General features: G+C 43.0%; 1 protein-coding gene across 1 annotated transcript in view; it reads right to left on the bottom strand.

Moving 5' to 3' along the window:
- Positions 1-225: 225 nt before the first annotated feature.
- The window catches only part of LOC145408739 (G-protein coupled receptor moody-like), a 229562-nt gene continuing 210356 nt past the window's right edge, over positions 226-19431 (bottom strand). The window contains exons 2-3 of the mRNA XM_080279397.1: positions 8346-8584; positions 226-1291 (exon numbers count right to left, since the gene is read on the bottom strand). Coding sequence (XP_080135523.1) covers positions 226-1291; positions 8346-8584 — 1305 coding nt within the window. The remainder of the gene's footprint in view (positions 1292-8345; positions 8585-19431) is intronic.

Below are 19431 nucleotides of genomic sequence, written 5' to 3'. Positions count from 1 at the left end.
TGTGGGATGCAAGGCTGGTGCAGGTGTGGGATGCAAGGCTGGTGCAAGTGTGGGATGAAAGGCTGGTGCAGGTGTGGGATGCAAAGCTGGTGCAGGTGTGGGATGCGAGGCTGGTGCAGGTGCGAGATGCAAGACTGGTACAGGTGTGGGATGCAGGGCTTTAGCAGGTGTGGTGGTGGGGCTCCTGAGGGCTGGGATGGCACAGGGGGTGGCCTAGGGACGCCTTCAGGAAATCTTAGTCAAGGAACAATTGACAGCATCAGGGCCAATGCAGCAGGCAAGGAGACCAAGGTAGGCCTGGCGGTACTCTGAGGACATGACCACATAGATAATGGGGTTGATGCAGGTGGTAAGGTAGACTAATAGTAACCCCACGATGTTCAACACAGGGTTGTCATCCTTGCTGAACGTCTTCACCAGCGTGATGGGCAGGTAACACGCCACAAAAGACAGGAAGATCACCAGAATCATTTTCAGCAATCGCCGGTCCTTCGGGCTTAATGCAGTCTGCCGAGTCAGCAGTGATCCCTTCCGAGCCCTGCGAAATGTCCCACGTAACTGTGGTAACGTTCCCTCTGCTGATTTGTTTGACTGCCGCCGCCCCGCCCCATCAGCCCCATCTGAAGTGAGTGAGTCTGGGGCATCTGGTGGATATATTCTGATGGGGGAGGCCACCATCGCCCCCTCTCCCAAAGCATGGCCAGACAGCCCATTGACCTCAGGCCTGAGCAGAGTTGCGCTCACCCCTTGGGAAGGTGACCGACCTCTGCCATCCCTGTAACTATTGGCTGGGTGGGTGGGGGTGGCACCGACTTCCAGGATCTCCACCCTGACGGAGTTTGTGCTGCAGGAGAGCTTTACCAGCGTTTCTACCTGCAGAGGCTCGCTTGGTGTGTGCACCCCTGCCTCACCCTCCTCCTGTAAGTCCGTATCCCTCTCATCTTCCATACCCAGCTTTTCCCCTTCCTCCGGCTTTCTGCAGCCAGTTGGTTTGCTATTGGCGGTGATGATGCTCAATCCATGGGAATGGCTTCTTTTGTCGGCACAGTGTGCGATGCAGAAAATCCTGGCGTAGCAGACACAGATGGCCACGCATGGAAGCACGAACGCAAACACAAAGAGGAATTCTTTCGGTGAGCTTCCATCAGTATCCGGCAGGATGGTGCACGAGCCAATGGTGGGGTCCAAGCCAAAAGTCCCCCATATCTTCAAGACGGTGGGCATCAGCGCTCCAAAGGCTCCAACCCACGTCGATACCACCATCAGTGCCAATAACGTCCGCGTGTACAACCTGAAACGGTAAGGGTGTTGTCAGTAGTGGTGGTAATAATGGCATAGCACTAACGGTAAGGGTGTTGTCAGTAGTGGTGGTAATATGGGCATAGCACTAACGGTAAGGGTGTTGTCAGTGGTGGTGGTAATAATGGTATAGCACTAACGGTAAGGTTGTTGACAGTAGTGGTGGTAATAATGGCATAGCACTAACGGTAAGGTTGTTGACAGTAGTGGTGGTAATAATGGCATAGCACTAACGGTAAGGGTGTTGTCAGTAGTGGTGGTAATAATGGCATAGCACTAACGGTAAGGGTGTTGTCAGTGGTGGTGGTAATAATGGCATAGCACTAACGGTAAGGTTGTTGTCAGTAGTGGTGGTAATAATGGCATAGCACTAACTGTATGGGTGTTGTCAGTAGTGGTGGTAATAATGGCATAGCACTAACGGTATGGGTGTTGTCAGTAGTGGTGGTATTAATGGCATAGCACTAACGGTAAGGGTGTTGTCAGTATTGGTGGTAATAATGCCATAGCACTAACGGTATGGGTGTTGTCAGTAGTGGTGGTAATAATGGCATAGCACTAACGGTAAGGGTGTTGTCAGTGGTGGTGGTAATAATGGCATAGCGCTAACGATAAGGGTGTTGTCAGTAGTGGTGTTAGTGTTGGTAATGATGGTTTGGCACGTTGAGAAAACATCTTTTTCTTATGCTATTGTGGATTTTTTGTATAGTATTTCTTGTTCATGATAGTGTGACTCTTCAGCTGACGTTTGTTCTAACCTGACGGGGAAACCTCAGCTAAAGATCCCATGTAAATAGGCTTGGGGTGATTTGACAAGTAAAAGAGAAGATTTATTCCTATCTCATAACTGAGTCTGATCAAAATTCATGCAACCACGATTTACATAAAAGTCCTGAGAATGGCTCCGCTCCATCAGAGGAGATCACACCAATTTTGATGAGCATACAGCACGGGTTTGCAGCAGTATCAGCGGCAAGTGTATGGTGATGGTGTGAATTACCATATAACAGGCATCTCTCTCTCTCTCTCTCTCTCTCTCTCTCTCTCTCTCTCTCTCTCTCTCTCTCTCTCTAAACCGACCCTTGATATCACATTCAAGCCAGTGTTGCGTTACAGTTTGTGGAAAATGTTGACCTGACACCGCCTCTGTACTCGTTGAGAGAGAGAGAGAGAGAGAGAGAGAGACAGCTTCATGAGACTGGTCATAATAAATTGCTCCTTGCTGTAATGCTGGTGATTATATATAAACTATTTATTTACAGTATCTATCTCTCTATCTACCTTTATCTGTCTATCTCAGTGTTCCCGTAGTTTGTGTATTGGTGTATTAATTCTACCTTTTCCCTTTGTATATGGCAGCAATAATGTATGCTGTTACGCTGACATAAACACTTTTTAATTATTTCCTGCCATTCATTCACCCCTCCGCCATCCTGCCTGTGAGGGAGAAGCAGGATGACCCTTACTAACGTGTCACAGAACACAACTTTGATGGCTATATTTTAAATGGCTTTCGAAATCTCGTAAAACCTGCTTCTTAGCGACTTACGCACACAACACTTTACTTTTCTGAGGCATGTATCAGCAACGTCCAGCGGGATAAAAAGTTATAAATGTAAAAATAAATCGCCAAGGAAGTGTATCCCAGATTTTTTTTTTTTTTATGCGAGGAAGGAACCAAAGGCCATGAGCCAGCAGTAACAGTTCCCTCAAAGAGAAAAACAAGAGAGAAAAATTCAAGATCCGATCATTTTGAGATGCCTGGACACACTGCGTTTGAAAGACTGGAGATCATAGGCAGCAGGAAATACAGACAGAGGGAGACAGTTCCAGAGCTGACCTGTTGCATAAATGAAAGACTGGGAGTAACGGTTAACTCTTGCATTAGAGAGTTGGACAGAAAAGGGATGAGAGTTTGCTCCCAGACGGGTGCTACTCGCCCGTCATAGAGGTGGAGGAATGCAAGCAGACAGTTCAGAGGAGCAGTGACCATTAAAGTAGCGACAGAAAAGGGATGAGAGTTTGCTGCCAGATGGGTGCTACGCGCCCGTCGTAGAGGTGGAGGAATGCAAGCAGACAGTTCAGAGGAGCAGTGACCATTAAAGTATCGATAGAAAAGAGATAAAGATGCAACAGTGCGGCGAATAGACAGAAGTTGAAGGGAGTCAGTAAGAGGAGGAGAGTTAATGAGACGAAAAGCCTTTGACTCCACCCTATTGAGAAGGGCTGTATGTGGGGAGCCTCCCCACACATGAGAGTTGTACTCCACATGGGGGCGGATAAAACCCCTGTATAGAGTCAACAATTGTGCAGGGCTAAAGAAAGAGCGGAGTCGGCTTAGCACACCCAATCTCTTGGAAGCAGATTTTACAAGAGATGTAATATGATCTTTCCAAGATAAGTCCCGAGTAAATGAAACCCCAAGCATGTTCAAGGATGATGCAGGATTAAGCTCAATATTATTAAACATTAATGGGTATACCTGTGGAAGATTTTGTCGGGTTGATAGGTGTAAGAACTGAGTCTTAGATGCATTAAAAACAACCATATTATTTTTACCCCAGTCAGAGATACGAGCCAAGTCAGACATTAGGTGTGCCATAGCCTCATCCCTTGTTTGTTGAAGCAACTGTTGAGATGGGCGTTGCGGGAACCGAATGGAAACGTGAAGGGTGGAGTCATCAGCGTATGAGTGGATAGGGTTAGATGTACAGCTTAGAAGATCATTGATGAATAAAAGGAAGAGAGTAGGTGATAGGACAGAGCCCTGAGGAACACCACTGTTGATAGATCTAGGAGAAGAACGATGGCCGTCTACAACAGCGGCTATAGAACGACCAGAAAGGAAGCTAGCGATGAAGGCACAGATAGAAGGATAGAAACCGTAGGAGGGCAGTTTGGAAATTAAAGATTTATGCCAGATTCGATCGAAAGCCTTTGAGATGTCAAGTGCAATGGAAAAGCTTTTGCCAAAGTCCCGAAAGGAGGATGACCAGGAGTCTGAATGGTAGGTGAGAAGATCGCCAGTGGAGCGTCCCTGACGGAACCCATACTGACGATCGGAAAGAAGGTTGTGATAGGAAAGATGCCTTAAAATTTTTCTATTGAGAATTGACTCGAAAACTTTTGAAATACAGGACGTTAAAGCAATTGGACGATAGTTGGAGGGTTGGGAGTGGTCACCCTCCTTTGGGACTGGCTGAATGAGAGCAAACTTCCAGCAAGAAGGAAAGGTACAATTTGACAGACAAAGGCGAAAGAGTTTGCCTAGGCAGGGTGTAAGCACAGAAGCACAGTTCTTGAGAACAACAGGAGGGACCCCATCAGGCCCATATGCCTTGTTAGTACTGAGGCCAGTGATGGCAGAAAATACATCAACTGAAGAAATTTTAATGTCAGCCATGAGGAAGTCAGAGGGGGGAAGTTATGGAGGAACAGCACCTGGAATCGTTTAAGGTGGAATTGGAGGAGAAAGTATGTGCGAGGAGATCTGCTTTATCAGTAGAAGAAATAGCTACAGAACCATCAGAGTAGAAAAGAGGAGGGAAGGATGATGAGGTAATGTTGTTAGAAATATTTTTGGGAAGGTGCCAGAAGGAGCGGGAAGAATTCAAGTTGGAGAGTTGAGAGTATTTAGTATGGATGAAATTATTTTTAGTAGAGCGAAGAACAGAAAAAGAAGTGTGTGGTAATCACAGGGGCATTTGTCTTCTTAGTATAATAGGAAAAGTGTATGGTAGGATACTTATAGACAGAGTTAGAGAAAGAACAGAGAAATTAGTTGGAGAAGAACAGGGAGGCTTTAGGAAGGGAAGAGGTTGTGTAGATCAGATATTCATTCTTAGATCTTTAGTGGAAAAGTTTCTAGAGAAAGGAAAGAAGTTGTATGTGGCTTTCATGGATTTGGGGAAAGCATATGACAGGGTGGATAGACAAGGATTGTGGAAAGTGTTAAGAATATATGGAGTAGATGGGAAGTTGTTGAATGCTGTGAAGAGTATGTACGATGGTGCGAAGGCTGCAGTGCGTGTGGATGGTGAACTAAGTGAATTTTTCTCTTTGAAAGTTGGTTTGAAACAGGGATGTGTCATGTCTCCATGGTTGTTCAATCTGTACATGGATGGGGTAATAAAAGAGGTACAAGGTAGGGTAGTGGATGTTGGAGTGGCCCTGGTGAGAGAGGATAGTGTTTGGAAACTCCCTGTACTGATGATTTTTCCTGTGTACAGTACAGGTTTCTCCCTTCATTCTGACTTGCCGTAAGTGTTTGGGATAGATTAAAAGCATCTACTTGCCCGAGTGCCAGGGGGTTAACTCATCCTCTTGATGCCCACAGTGGGGGCGGAGGGACGTTGGTTACAAGATCGTGACAACGTGAGTTAACTTTTACCTGGTCGTGGTGTAGTGGTATGCTGCCTGGCTCTCATCTGAGAGTCCCTGGTTCGATTCCCAGCATATTGGTAATTTACCAGATCCCTGTACTGTTGTTTGCAGATGATACTGTGTTGTTGAGTGAAGACGAAGGGGAGCTGCAAGGCTTGGTGGATGAGTTTGGGAGAGTGTGTAAGAAACGGAACCTAAAGGTGAATGTAGGGAAGAGTAAAGTGATGGTCTTTGAGAGAGGTGAAATCAGTGAATGTACAGCGAGGTTGGATGGTGAGGAATTGGAAAATGTGAGTACGTTTAAGTATTTGGGTAGTGTGATGAGTAAGGATGGAGGTTTGGAGGGTGAAGTGCTTGAAAGGGTACAGCAGGGAAGAAAGGTTGCTGGTTCCTTGAAAGCAGTGATAAGAAACAGGGAAGTGAGCATGGAAGTAAAAAAGTTACTACATGACAGTATTGTGATACCAACTCTAACATACGGAAGTGAAGCTTGGACATTGTTGGAAGGACACAAGTCAAGAGTGAGAGCAGTGGAAATGAGTTATTTAAGAGGAGCCTGTGGAGTCACGTGGAGAGACAGGCTGACGAATGAGGATATAAAGGAGCGTTGTGGTGTGGATGTGGATGTGATAGGAAGCGTTGTGAGGAACACACTGAGGTGGTTTGGCCATGTGGAGAGGATGGAGGGTGAAAGACTGACGAAGAGAGTGTATATGAGTAAGGTGGAGGGTGGAAGAGGGAGTGGGAGACCGATGATGAGATGGAGGGATGGGGTGGAGAGGTATATGAGAGAGGGGGGTGTGAGTTGGGAGCAGGGCAGTGAAATGGCGGGGGACAGGGCGACTTGGATGCAATTTGTTTGTGGCCACCCCAAACGGGATTGAGGCGTCTGGCAATAGATAGATAGATAGATAGAAGAACAGACAGCACGATTCCAGGCAGAAACGTAAAGATGATGTGATTCAGGGGTGGGTTGGCTCCGGTACCTTTTGTAGGCCCTCTCCTTGTTGCAGACAGCATTAGAACAAGCGTGATTAAACCAAGGCTTTCTTGCGTTAGTCAAAGGATATGAGAAAGGAATGTATGCTTCCATGCCCAAGAGAATAACCTCTGTAATGCACAAGGCACACTCAGATGGCTCCCGGCCACGGAAGCAATAATCATTCCAGGGAAAATCAAAGAAGTACTGCCTGACGGCCTCCCAGTCCGCGGCTCCAAAATGCCACAGACGACGTTTCCATGGAGGGTCCACAGGCCGTACCGGAGTGATAGGACAGGTTAAGGTAATAAGGTTGTGATCGGAGGAGCCCAACGGAGAGAAAAGATTAACAGAGTAAGCAGAGGGATTAGTTGTGAGGACGAGGTCAAGTATGTTGGAGCTCTCTCCAAGGCAGTCAGGAATATGGGTAGGTGCTGTACAAGCTGCTCTAGGTCATTAAGGATAGAAAAGATATAGGCTTGTTCACCAGGTGGATCCGTGAAAGGAGAGGAGAGCCAAAGGTGGTGGTGAACATTGAAATCTCCAAGAATGGAGATTTCAGAGAAAGGAGAAATGGATAGAATGTGTTCCATCGTAGAAGTAAGATAGTGGAAGAATTTTTGATAGTCAGAAGAATTAGGGGATAAGTAAACAGCACAGATATATTTAGTCAAAGAATGACAGGAAAGCCGAAGCCAGAGTGTAGAGTGTTCAGAAGAGTCGAGTTCAGGAACACGAGAGCAAGATAAGTCGTTGCGTATATATACACAAAAGCCACCTTTGGCTTTGAAATGAGTATAGAGAAAGTAGGATGATACAGAAAAGGGTTTGCTGTCAGTTGCCTCAGACAGCTGAGTCTCCGTTAGAAAAAGAAAGTGATGTTTATAGGAGGAGAGGTGGTGCTCAACAGAGCAAAAGTTAGAGGAAAGGCCGCGAATGTTCCAGAAATGAAGAAGAAGAGAGTCAGACAGTGGTTCCAGGCACCTCGAGTCGTCATCGGGAGAGGGGCGGATGGTGGGGGCATTTATGGTCCCCCTCCCCCCTTGGAACTCCGAGGCTGTGTGTTGTGACACCATGATTTTTTGTTTTTGGAAAAGGAAGTGTAGTATGTACTGTGCATGTAGTTTGGTGTAGATAGTTAGAGAAATTTGTACTGGAGAGCATGCTGGCCTACTCTCTGTGTAACTGAGACACTGAAAAAGTTCAGCAAAGGGGGATGGTCAGGAACTAGTCCTGAGGGCTGATGAAACGGGAGCTCCAGCACTCCCTGTCATCAGCTTTCCATCCACCTCGGGAGTACTGCCCTGCTCGACTGGTGCTACAGTCTACTCCCAAAATTTAATGCCTCCCCTCGCTGATGCAATACAGAAGACGGCTTGAAGGTATGTATTCTCAGTAGCTTTAGGGACATCGAAACGCCTGTTCATTTGCGATATATTCAGTGTACCACATCTCAGTTTAATCTTATGTGTTATTAATGCAAACTATGTCGATAATAAAATGATATAAATGCAAAAAAATGTTAACGTGTAATATACCACATAAATCGGTGAGGAAGAGGTGCTACGGGGTGTCCTGTGCCACATACTCATATGCAAAAGGAAGTTAAGGAGTATTATACAAAATAAATCGCTAAGAAGGAGGTGTTACGAGGCGTGCTGTGCCACACATTCCCTTTGCCCACCTGTGATAGAGTTTGGGGTGTGCGATCATGACGTATCTGTTGATGGTGATGGCCAGGACGGTAAAGACGGACACGGCCACCAGTCCGTAGCGAAGGAAGGGGAACAGCATGCACAGGAAGCCCGTGTGTACCCAGGCGCGGTGCACGAACAGCGAGGCGGCCAGGGGCAGGTTGAACACTCCCAGCATCAGGTCTGACAGGGTTAAGTTGACGATGAACACAGCTGTGGCGTTGTGCACCTGTAAACACAGAAAGAGAGAAAGAGTTAGAGCTGAAAAGAGAGATAGAGAGTTAGAGTCTGTATGAGTAAGAGAAAATGTGAGAGAAAAATATGTCAATCATTAGGCCAGACAGGCTCAAGGTGATGAACACAACACGACCATGGTACTGTCGTGCCATATATATATATATATATATATATATATATATATACTAAAATTCTCATTGTTTGTAAACTCAAAATAGTCAAAACAGTGCATTACAGTGCAACAATTTTTAAATCAGTGTGCCTAAAATGCGTTAATTCAAAGAATGAGTTATAAAAAAAAAAAACACGGGTGTATCGGCCACCGGTTACCAAAAAATGTTGTTCAGCAACACACGTCCCATATCCTATATTACACGGTAAATGAGGCAGGACATTTCCGTGGAGTTTCATGTTCTGAAGGAAGAGAGAGAGAGAGAGAGAGAGAGAGAGAGAGAGAGAGAGAGAGAGAGAGAGAGAGAGAGAGAAGAAAATATGAGTCAAACACTAGGTCAAATAGGGTCAAGTTGTTAATGAAGACAGTGGTTGCGCTGTGGGCCTGAACAGACAGACAGCATTAGAGCCATATAGTGTATTAGGAGTGTTTAATAGAAAGGCGAGTGACTGATCTCCATTTATTCCATCTTGGACTAAAACTGCCATCTTTCCACCCTCAATGCTGACTTGTAACAAACATGAACACTGGAGTATGATGCTAGTCACGAATAGGGAAAAGATGTAGATCCATAGCACTGCCTGTTTGTCACTGAACTACGTGCATTAAGCTGCAAGAGGACGTAAATCTGGAACACGTCCAGGTGAAGGAACTATTTGCACTCTCCCTCACTCGCGCTACCTTCCTAAATCTGCCTCACTCTCTCCCTTCCTCGGTAATCCCCACTCACCCTCACCCTTCCCCTCTGACACAAAGCCATAATAACCTAAATGCCAGTCCAGACTTTAACACTGGCAGGCAGGAACGTGGGCGTAAGGTAACAATATTTTCAAGAGGTTACTTCGTCTTCATCTTCTTCTTCTTCTTCTTCTCTTCCTTTTCCTCTCCTCTTGCTTCTTCTTCTCCTTCTCCTCCTCCTCCTTATCCTCCTCTTCCTTTTTCCGCTCCTCCTCCTTCTCCTTCTTATTTCTTTTTCTTTTTTTTCTTCTCCTCCGCACTCAAACTTTAAGCCGTGCCATTAAACAAAAATAGCATTATATATACAGTAATGAAAACGAAAATCAAGTTCTGAATGACTTACGAGACACGTAATACCTCATCCTTAGTGATTTATTCTGTACCTTACATCTCAATATCCTCCTGAACATTAGTGATACAAGCTGTGTCGACGTAACCCAGTACACTCCTATCATGTACTGGCTTTTTAAATTCTTTATGTTTTGATTCCCGCTAATTTCACCTGCTACTAGTACTGTAAGCTTTAGAAGGGGTGTGTGGTTGTGAAGGGGCTGATGAAGACCAAGACTCGTATTCTTAGCAACTAAGGAAGCTCCCTAACATTTTTCCTAAGCGCTTTATGTTGTTTATAATACTAGTGTGTGTTTCCATATCCAAGGGGTGGTTGGGGTTTATTGCTCGCGTAATGCCACTCAGGGATGAGTGAGGCTGGTCACTCTCATTTTAAATGTCAAGATCAACTTGTTTAGCCCTGGGATCCTGCGCTCCTCATGGGGCAACGCAGGATTAGATAATGATGATGACGATGATGATGATGTGTATTTATTTTACAATAACAGAACAGAGGGAGGAAAAACAAATGCTTAAAAAATAAAACATACACCAGATTACATGTGTTCTCCATAAATATAAAATCTGTAACAGTTGGACTTCAACAACCGCAGGTTGAAGTTTGGAGGGAAACTACTCTGGGGAAGCGAGTTCCAAAGCGATGCAGTTCGGAGAATAAAAGATTCTTGATAGGCAGTAGTTTTGCAATATGGCAGTATGACAGTCCATTCATGAGCGCTACCAGATGCCCGTGTTGCAAGGGAGAAGGCATGAATAGGTGACGCAATGGATGCAATTTCGTCTGAGCATTTGCCGTAAAAGTATCTGTAAAATAATGCAAAGGAGGCACCGTTCCTTCTTACTTGTAGGGGAGGTAGTTTATTTATAAGAGCAGGGTTATCAATAATTCCAACAGCTTTGTTCTGAACTTTGTGTGGTTGTTTTAGTGCAACCTTTCCACATCCATTCCACAAGAGTGAACAATATTCCAGTTAAGGACGTACATAACTCTTATAAACTATAGCCAATTGCTCATCAGTGAAGAAGTTACGGACTCTGTACAATAATCCACGTTTCTCTGAGGAGGTTTTAACAAGTGATCTAACATGAGAGGTCCAGCTGAGGGCATTGTTAAGTGAAACATCAAGAATTTCAATACTTTTAGCGATAGGAATATCAGAAGCATTGAAGGTAATAGCCTATAGCAATCAGGCATTATTTGTGTTAGTAAACTGTATATATTTGGTTTTCCTAGCGTTAAATGAGAGTGTTGTTTTGTCCCCATTCAGTGATTTTAGATAAGTTTTGATTTATGAAGATTGCTGTACTGAGCTGTGAATTAAACTCTGTGAATGGGTGTTTGAATGAAAATGAACTGTGGAGTACTGAGTCAGCTGCATATGAATGAATGGGATTATGGGTGACAGGTAAGAGATCATTAACATGAATTAGGAACAGAGCTGGAGCCAGGACTGATCCTTGTGGCACGATAGAATTAATCGAGTGGAAACTGTAATATACTTCATCTACTTTTACTCTTATCTTTCTGTTGCTGAGATATGAGGGAATCAGAGGAACAAAAGATGATAGGCCATGGCAAGGGAGCTTGGATATCAAGGACAGGTGCCACACTCTGTCAAAAGCTTTAGAAATATCAAGGGCTACCGCATGGGTTTCCCCATGTTGGGCAGTTGACTGATGCATGATATGAGTCAAGAGAATGAGTATATCAACAGTGGATCTTTCGTGAGGGGTAACAGTAAAATTTGAATCATTTCAATTTCCCAGAACTAGTAGTGATAAAATGTTGCATTTTTGTATTGGGAATTCAAATCAGTCTACAAAATGTAAATTAAGCAAGCCTTACCTACTTCAGTTTTGTGTTGAAATGTGTCAATATTACATACAATTGGCGATATACACAATAACGATATAACACTAAACCTTTTTATTTAAAGCATCAAGAAATTACCTCTTTGTATATATTCAACACAGTTTTACAAAATTAACCAAAGATATCATGCCTTTCTTGCTTTTGTTTTTGCACCTGAGTTCACGGCTGACCACCTAACCACTGATAATCTCTTATGTCCTGACTATAAACATGGGCAGCAGCTTCAGTTGTCATCTTCACACATCTCTCCACTGCCTGGGTGTGTGAAGGCCAGTCTGGAACAGCCATGGGCTTCTCCACAAATTCATTGACCTGTAATGTTGTCAGGCAGCAGGCAAAGTGGGGGGGAGGGGTGTTGTGAGACTCCTGAAGTCCAGTCAATAAGGTCCGAGGGTGAAATCGCCTCAGAACTGATTGATGGTGTTTTCCTGGTTCATACCCTGTTATATCCAAACTGGGTCATCTCATCTCCTTCACCTCCAATCTTCAATATCCTCTCTACTGTATCATTTCTTTCTAGGTCATCTTCAATACACACCATAGCTTGGAGTATAGACTCACTGGGATTATACCATGCCGATTTGTCAGTGTTTACATGATCAGCCTTCTCACTTCTTCACTCTGGCTTCTTAAGTGTTCTGGCTGAAATAGGAGATGCCCTGGTCCTTGTTTCCATTTGCTGTTGATCTTTATTTTGAACCAGTTTAATATATACACCACAACACAAAAGTCGACAAGCGTCCTCAACTTCTTCTTCTTCTTCTGGTTCTTTTTTTTTTTTTTTTTTTGAGGTTATGTTCAGAGATCCATATCTGTCACTGGAATATTATTCTCGTTACTTCACTGACAATCTACTGTATAATTATGTACACCACTCGCGCAGGCAGAGTTGCAACCAGCATCCTAACAAACGTTGATATCGCATTTGGAGGTAGGTATGTCCATCAATCTTTTAAGGTTCTCCTAAACCTGTCTTTTTTTTTTTTTTCTAACATAGCTTTGCCTGTAGATACCTTGTTAGCTTGTTCAAACATGGTTTTCAACTTAGCTTTGATCCTGATATGGCCATTTTTGACTGGCCCACAGAAAATGCGATCTGCTGTGCTCCATCCAGAAAGCAAGGTTGTCAAAAGGTCAGTGACAAGTTGCCCAGTGTTGTACTTCCTCCTATTTTGGTCTCTAGTCTCCCTAAGGTACAGTCTATAACTAAAATCTCTGACAGTTGGTAATTCAGCTACAGGAAGCTCTCCCCCTGACCCCTCCAGGTGGTGCAGATGAGTCCAAGCTTGTAGTCTTGTCTTTAACTGAGATATTTTTGTGGAAAACTGAACAGCTATGACACTGGTAGATATACAGAGGCCATTAAAGACTTCCCATACAATACAAATCTTCAACTCTTTAACAACTGCGCAACAGAGACAGTGGATCTCAGTGATGTTCATTAAGCAGTTTGACTTGCCAGTCTGCAGTGAAACTGAGAAAGATAAAAATGACCTCCCCAAAAATGTTTAGGTTCTGCTTCAGTAGCAATAAACATTTATAGTATTAAAATACAGCTTATCCTCCTTCCTGCACAATAAACCCACCCAAATGCCATCGTCAGTATTTTCGTAACTTGTGTAAATTTTCGCGTTTTTTTTTTTTTTTTTGCAAAATTTCAACACAAAATTAAAGTGGGTTAATTACGTGAGACAGAAATCAAACATATATTTGTGTTATCCAGACAAAAATCTACCATTTGATGACTAGTAAGTTTAAGGATATTAATTTTGCCAAAATTGACACACCCAATTATGCCCTACTGTCTCCTTTTTGTTACGTAAATCCTTCCAGTATTGCCATGCTCCATAAATAACGTACAAAAGGATATTACCCAGCCATAACCAAAAATAAATCGCTGAGGAAGAGATGTTAGGGGGCTTCATTACCCGACAAGAATACAGACCTAGAACTAGTACACTCGGCGATTAAAGAAGCTATCACCTTTTCCTTAGCGGTTTATTTTTGGATGGGCATGGCTAATACAGTTTTATACGTTCTTTATGCGGACTATGGCGATGTTAGGAGGATTAATGCAACACGGAGCAGGACGCCATGGTGTAATAAGCAAAATAAATCGCTTCCGAACAGGTGTTAGGAAGCTCCCTTAACCAACAAGGGTACAAGTCTAAATGCAAACCCTCCAGTGAGAAAGCCTGCCTTTGCTTATTCTTTGCTTATTATTAGTTAACAAGAATGAAATATTAAATACGTCATTGAACTGAAAGGGTTAAGATGACATGCGTAACGGAGAAAGTTAAGGTGTGATGCTGAAAACAAATCGCTAAGGAAGAGAGGTTACGAGGCCTCTTAAAGGACCTGAAAGCTTAGCCTGATGATCCAAGACTAGTTGATGTACAGACACAGCCGTATTGTATGTGGCAAAGGAAAGACTACGTTACTCCTATTCCTTACCGATTAATTTTACAGCTTACCTCCGACCATTGTCTTGTAGCTGAAGTGTTGTTACTGCCCGCCTTTTAGCAAGGCGGAGCGATAATATGTAGGCATAATATAACACAATACTATATGTAACTACTGTATACAGTGTTACGGAACAGAGAAAGATAACGTACACTTTAAGTGAGAATACTAAAAAATCACTACTGTCCCGTAAAGTTCCAGGTTCAAAACAAAAGAGTTAGGTAAAATTACAAGTTAAAGTTTAATGCACAAACTAACAACAAAACATTCAGAACTCATAAGGATAATGTAATGGCAAAAACAGGTTAAATATATGGTTAACTGCAATAGCCTCTATTAACACGAAATTAGCAAGAGTAAATTTATCTAAGTCAGCCCTGATAAAATGAGATACCAGATAATACTCAGTGAATGCCAGATAAATAATTACAGATACAAACTTTTATAAAAAATGACTGACAAAGAACCCTACATAAATTACAAACTTCACTAGGCCTACAAATTAAACTTATGCTATACAGTACAAGAAAAAATACAACAACAGTTATACTCAAATTACACACAGCTGTTAGATGTTTGGAGATTTCTTGAGCACTCACAATAATAATATCTGTACAGGGGAGGACAGAGATGTGAACAAAATGAGGAGCAGATCTAAGTGGCAATGATGCAGAGACTGAGCTCATTATATAGGGGCCAGCAGAGCCTGATACAACTTGTAATGAGGACGCGCAAATGAAGCCATGGGGACAAAGAGATGACAATCCGCTCTGGATAACAGAGATGTCGACTTACTCTACTATAACGGTAGAAGGGGGGGACTGAGGCAGAACACGCTCGTGATCAAACATGCAGCATACTGTGCGTTAAAATTACACAAAGGATGATGAAATCATAGGCTATGTAACACCTCCCCACAAAGAAAAAAGAAATTTACAAAGGAAATTTCTTATTACTCTAAAACAATCTGTACATGGCATTACAGAACATGCAAATGTCTTTCCTAATAGTACAAAACATGAGATCTCCCTAGCACGTTCAGTCATAGGTACTTGCCAGTATCCCTTTAACAAATCAAACCTACTTATGTACCTAGCCTTTCCGATCTTCTCTATGCAATCTTCCACACGAGGGAGAGGGTAAGTGTCTGTTTTAGTTATCTGATTAACACGTCTGTAGTCAATGCAAAGCCGCTGTGACCCACCTGGCTTGGGGACTAAAGTGACAGGAGAACTCCACTCGCTCTGACAGGGCTCAATCATCTTGTGGTCCAACAGGTAGCCAAGCTCCTTCTGGATGAGAGGAACTTTCACTGGGTTCACACGGTAAGGAGGCAGTTTAATTGGTTTTGCGTCTCCAACATCGACATCATGCATCAACACAGTGGTTCTTCCTGGAGTAGCACGGAACACTTGCGGGTACTCCTGCAGTAATGCCGAAAACTCCTGCCTTTCCTTGGGTGGTAGATGAGAAAGCTTAGTCTGGAGATCATTCATGATATCAGGATTCTTCCCCAAACTATCACTCAGGCTCATACTGCATGGGAGAGCTTCACTTGCAGACTCGGGTGGAACAGCTACAGTGCAGACTGGATTATTTTCGTCCCGCCTGTGATATAACTTTAGCATGTTGATGTGACATAGTTGCTTGCTCTTTCTACGATCTGGTGTGGCGATGACATAGCTGACATCACTGAGTTTCTTCTCCACGAAATAAGGGCCACTAAACTTGGCTTGAAGAGGTTGCCCATGAACTGGTAGCAGAATCAAAACCTGATCTCCTGGCTGAAAGTGGCGTAACCTGGACTTCTTATCATACCAAGTCTTCATCTTCTCCTGAGCAGCTCCCAAATTCTCTCTCGCCAGCTGTAAAGCAGTGGACAGCCGTTCTTTGAACTTCATCACATACTCCAGCAGGTTGACGTCATCTTCCTCCGACAGCCAGCATTCCTTGAGTAGCTTAAGGGGTCCTCTTACTTCATGGCCAAACAGTAGTTCAAAAGGTGAGAAGCCCAGTGATTCATTTGGAGATTCTCTTGCAGCAAACACAACGAATGGAAGACCTTTATCCCAGTCTTTCTGATGTTCCAAACAGTATTTCTTGAGCATCGATTTGAGTGTTTGATGATATCTCTCCAACGCTCCTTGGGTCTGGGGATGGTAAGCTGAAGACGTGATCTGGGTGATGCCCAACTCTTTCAGAGACTGCTTGAAAACATTTGACATGAAATTACTTCCTCGGTCTGACTGTACCTCCTTGGGCAGACCAAACTTTGTGAAGAACCCTAGCATTTCCTTAACCACGTTCTTTGCTGAGATGTTTCTAAGTGGAATGGCTTCAGGATAACGAGTAGCCATATCAATCAGGGTCAACACATAAGAAAATCCTGAAGAAGTCTTAGGAAGAGGGCCCACAATATCCACCAACACACGGGTGAAAGGCGCCTCAAAAGGAGGAATGGGAACTAGAGGTGCAACCTTTTCGGTCTGATTACACTTCCCCACAACTTGACAGGTGTGACAAGACTTACAATACCAGGAAACATCCCTGAAGATACCTGGCCAGTAGAAGTGTTTCAAAATGCGTGCCACAGTCTTCCTCACTCCAAGGTGTCCTGCCAAACTGGAATCATGAGCCACTCGAATGATATCCTGCCTACAAACACGAGGGATGACAACTTGATGTACAACCTCCCATTCACAGTCGGCTGATGCTGTTGGGGGTCTCCACTTCCTCATAAGTACTCCTGACTTTACATAATAACAAGTAGAAGCACCGGCTGACTCTTCTTCACTGTAAGCAGAGTTAGCTAGACCTTTCAACTCAGGGTCAGCAACCTGCAACTCAACCAACTCTTGACGAGACAAATTATCAACACTACGGGTACTGCCTCATCTGGTGAGTGGTCCAAATTAGCAAGAAAAGTGTCAGCTAGGATAACATCATCATCATCATTATCCTCTAAATCACCAGTAACTTTAGACTTAGCCCTAGTGACAGCACATGCAGGAACACATCAGGGGACATCACAATCCTGGGACGCAGCCACTGGCTCACTAGACAACTGAGGAGCTGGACACACTTGACTTCCACCAATATCATTTCCAAGTAAGAAAGTTACACCTGACATTGGGAGTGTCTCAACCAACCCAACCATAACAGAACCATTAACAAAACCAGACTCTAAATTCACTCTGCACAGAGGAACAGAGAAGTAATTATTCCCTACACCTTGTAAGATTACAGTTTCATCAGAGGAATTAACATTAGAGCCTAGAACACTGGTCAGCATAAGGGATTGGCAAGCACCTGTATCACGATATATTTTAACTGATTTCCTGTCATTACTGTCCAGAGGACTGACAAAACCATCAGACAGGAAATTAGCACATGAACTCTTGAGAGTGTCACCCACGTTACTGCTCAAAAGAGGAGCTCCATCATGAGAATTTAAGTTACCCCTCAAAGCAGGTTCAGTTAACTCAGTTAAAGAATTCTGGGAACTCTCAAGAGTGGACACTAGACCAATTGACTGAATATTTAAAGACTCCTTTTTGTTCACATCACGCTGTCTCCTGAAACATCTCTCCGTAGTATGACCAAGCTTACTACAATAAGTACATTTACTTTTCTGAAATCTAGAGGTGAAGCTGATATTTACTTCCTGAGAAACATCATCCTTATTCTCTTTCCTGTTACCTGTACTCTGAGTAGAGGCAACGTACTTACTCTCAGCTTTCCCTTTTCTCTAGAATATCTCTTGTGAGTGAGAACATACTCATCAGCTAAAACTGCAGCATCAGACAAATTATCTATTCTTTTCTCATCAAGATATAGGCTTACATCTTTACTAATACACCTTTTGAAGTCCTCCAGCAAAATCATCTGCTTAAATTTGTCAAAATCAGAATCCACATTCTTAGAATTTAACCACTGCTCTAACAGATCTTCTTTGATTTTTGCATACTCAACATGGGATTGCTTATCTTGCTTGTAAGTTGTCCTAAATTTTACTCTATAGGCTTCAGGAACAAGCTCATAGGCCTTAAGAATCAAGCTCTTAACTACATCATAATTATCAGACTGATCCTGAGGCAAAGATGCATAAGTTACTTGAGCTTTACCGGTGAGAACAGTTTGAAGGAGTACTGTCCAATACTCCTTAGGCCAATTAAAACCTGTAGCTACCCTCTCAAACAACTGAAAATACTTTGTTAAATCAGATTCATTAAAAGGAGGGACAAGTTTAACATTTTTAGCCACATCAAAATCATCAGAGCTAGATGATCCAGTTCCACCTTGTTTCATGCGATACTCATGGTCTGCCTGAATCCTGGCAAGTTCAATTTGTGCCTGTATCTGTGCCTCCTGAATCCGAACCTGAGATTCCGCCTCCTTAGCCTGAGACTCAGCCTCCTTAGCACGTGCTTGAAATTCAGCCTCCTGAATACGAGCCTGAGACTCCGCCTGCTTAGCATTTGCCTGAAATTCAGCTTTAGCACGAGCCTCCTGCAGAGCTAGCTGTAACTTAGCTAATTCAATCTGCGTTTGCTCATTTGGAGGAGTTACATTAAACAAGCTTTTATTAATCATGCCAACAATTTGATCCTTAGAATGATGAGAGTGAACTGCAATTCCCAATTGTTGAGCAACAAGCTTAAGTTCATTCTTTGTTCTGTTTTCTATATCACACACTGTTTGCACATTTGACAAAAAGTCCTTGGCTTCATCAAGTGTAGTAATAGTAGACATAATTAATAAGTAACAGTCACAAAATATCAAGCAATATCCTTATGATAATATCCTGAATATCCTGATATGAGGTCGCCAAATTTATGTTACGGAACAGAGAAAGATAACGTACACTTTAAGTGAGAATACTAAAAAATCACTACTGTCCCGTAAAGTTCCAGGTTCAAAACAAAAGAGTTAGGTAAAATTACAAGTTAAAGTTTAATGCACAAACTAACAACAAAACATTCAGAACTCATAAGGATAATGTAATGGCAAAAACAGGTTAAATATATGGTTAACTGCAATAGCCTCTATTAACACGAAATTAGCAAGAGTAAATTTATCTAAGTCAGCCCTGATAAAATGAGATACCAGATAATACTCAGTGAATGCCAGATAAATAATTACAGATACAAACTTTTATCAAAAATGACTGACAAAGAACTCTACATAAATTACAAACTTCACTAGGCCTACAAATTAAACTTATGCTATACAGTACAAGAAA

Source organism: Coenobita brevimanus, chromosome 78, assembly GCF_032717465.1.
Source record: "Coenobita brevimanus isolate Jiangsu-jjx chromosome 78, ASM3271746v2, whole genome shotgun sequence".
Classification (NCBI taxonomy): Eukaryota; Metazoa; Arthropoda; class Malacostraca; order Decapoda; family Coenobitidae; genus Coenobita; species Coenobita brevimanus.
The sequence above is the reverse complement of the archived record's forward strand: the minus strand, read 5'-3'. Positions and strand labels throughout refer to the sequence as shown.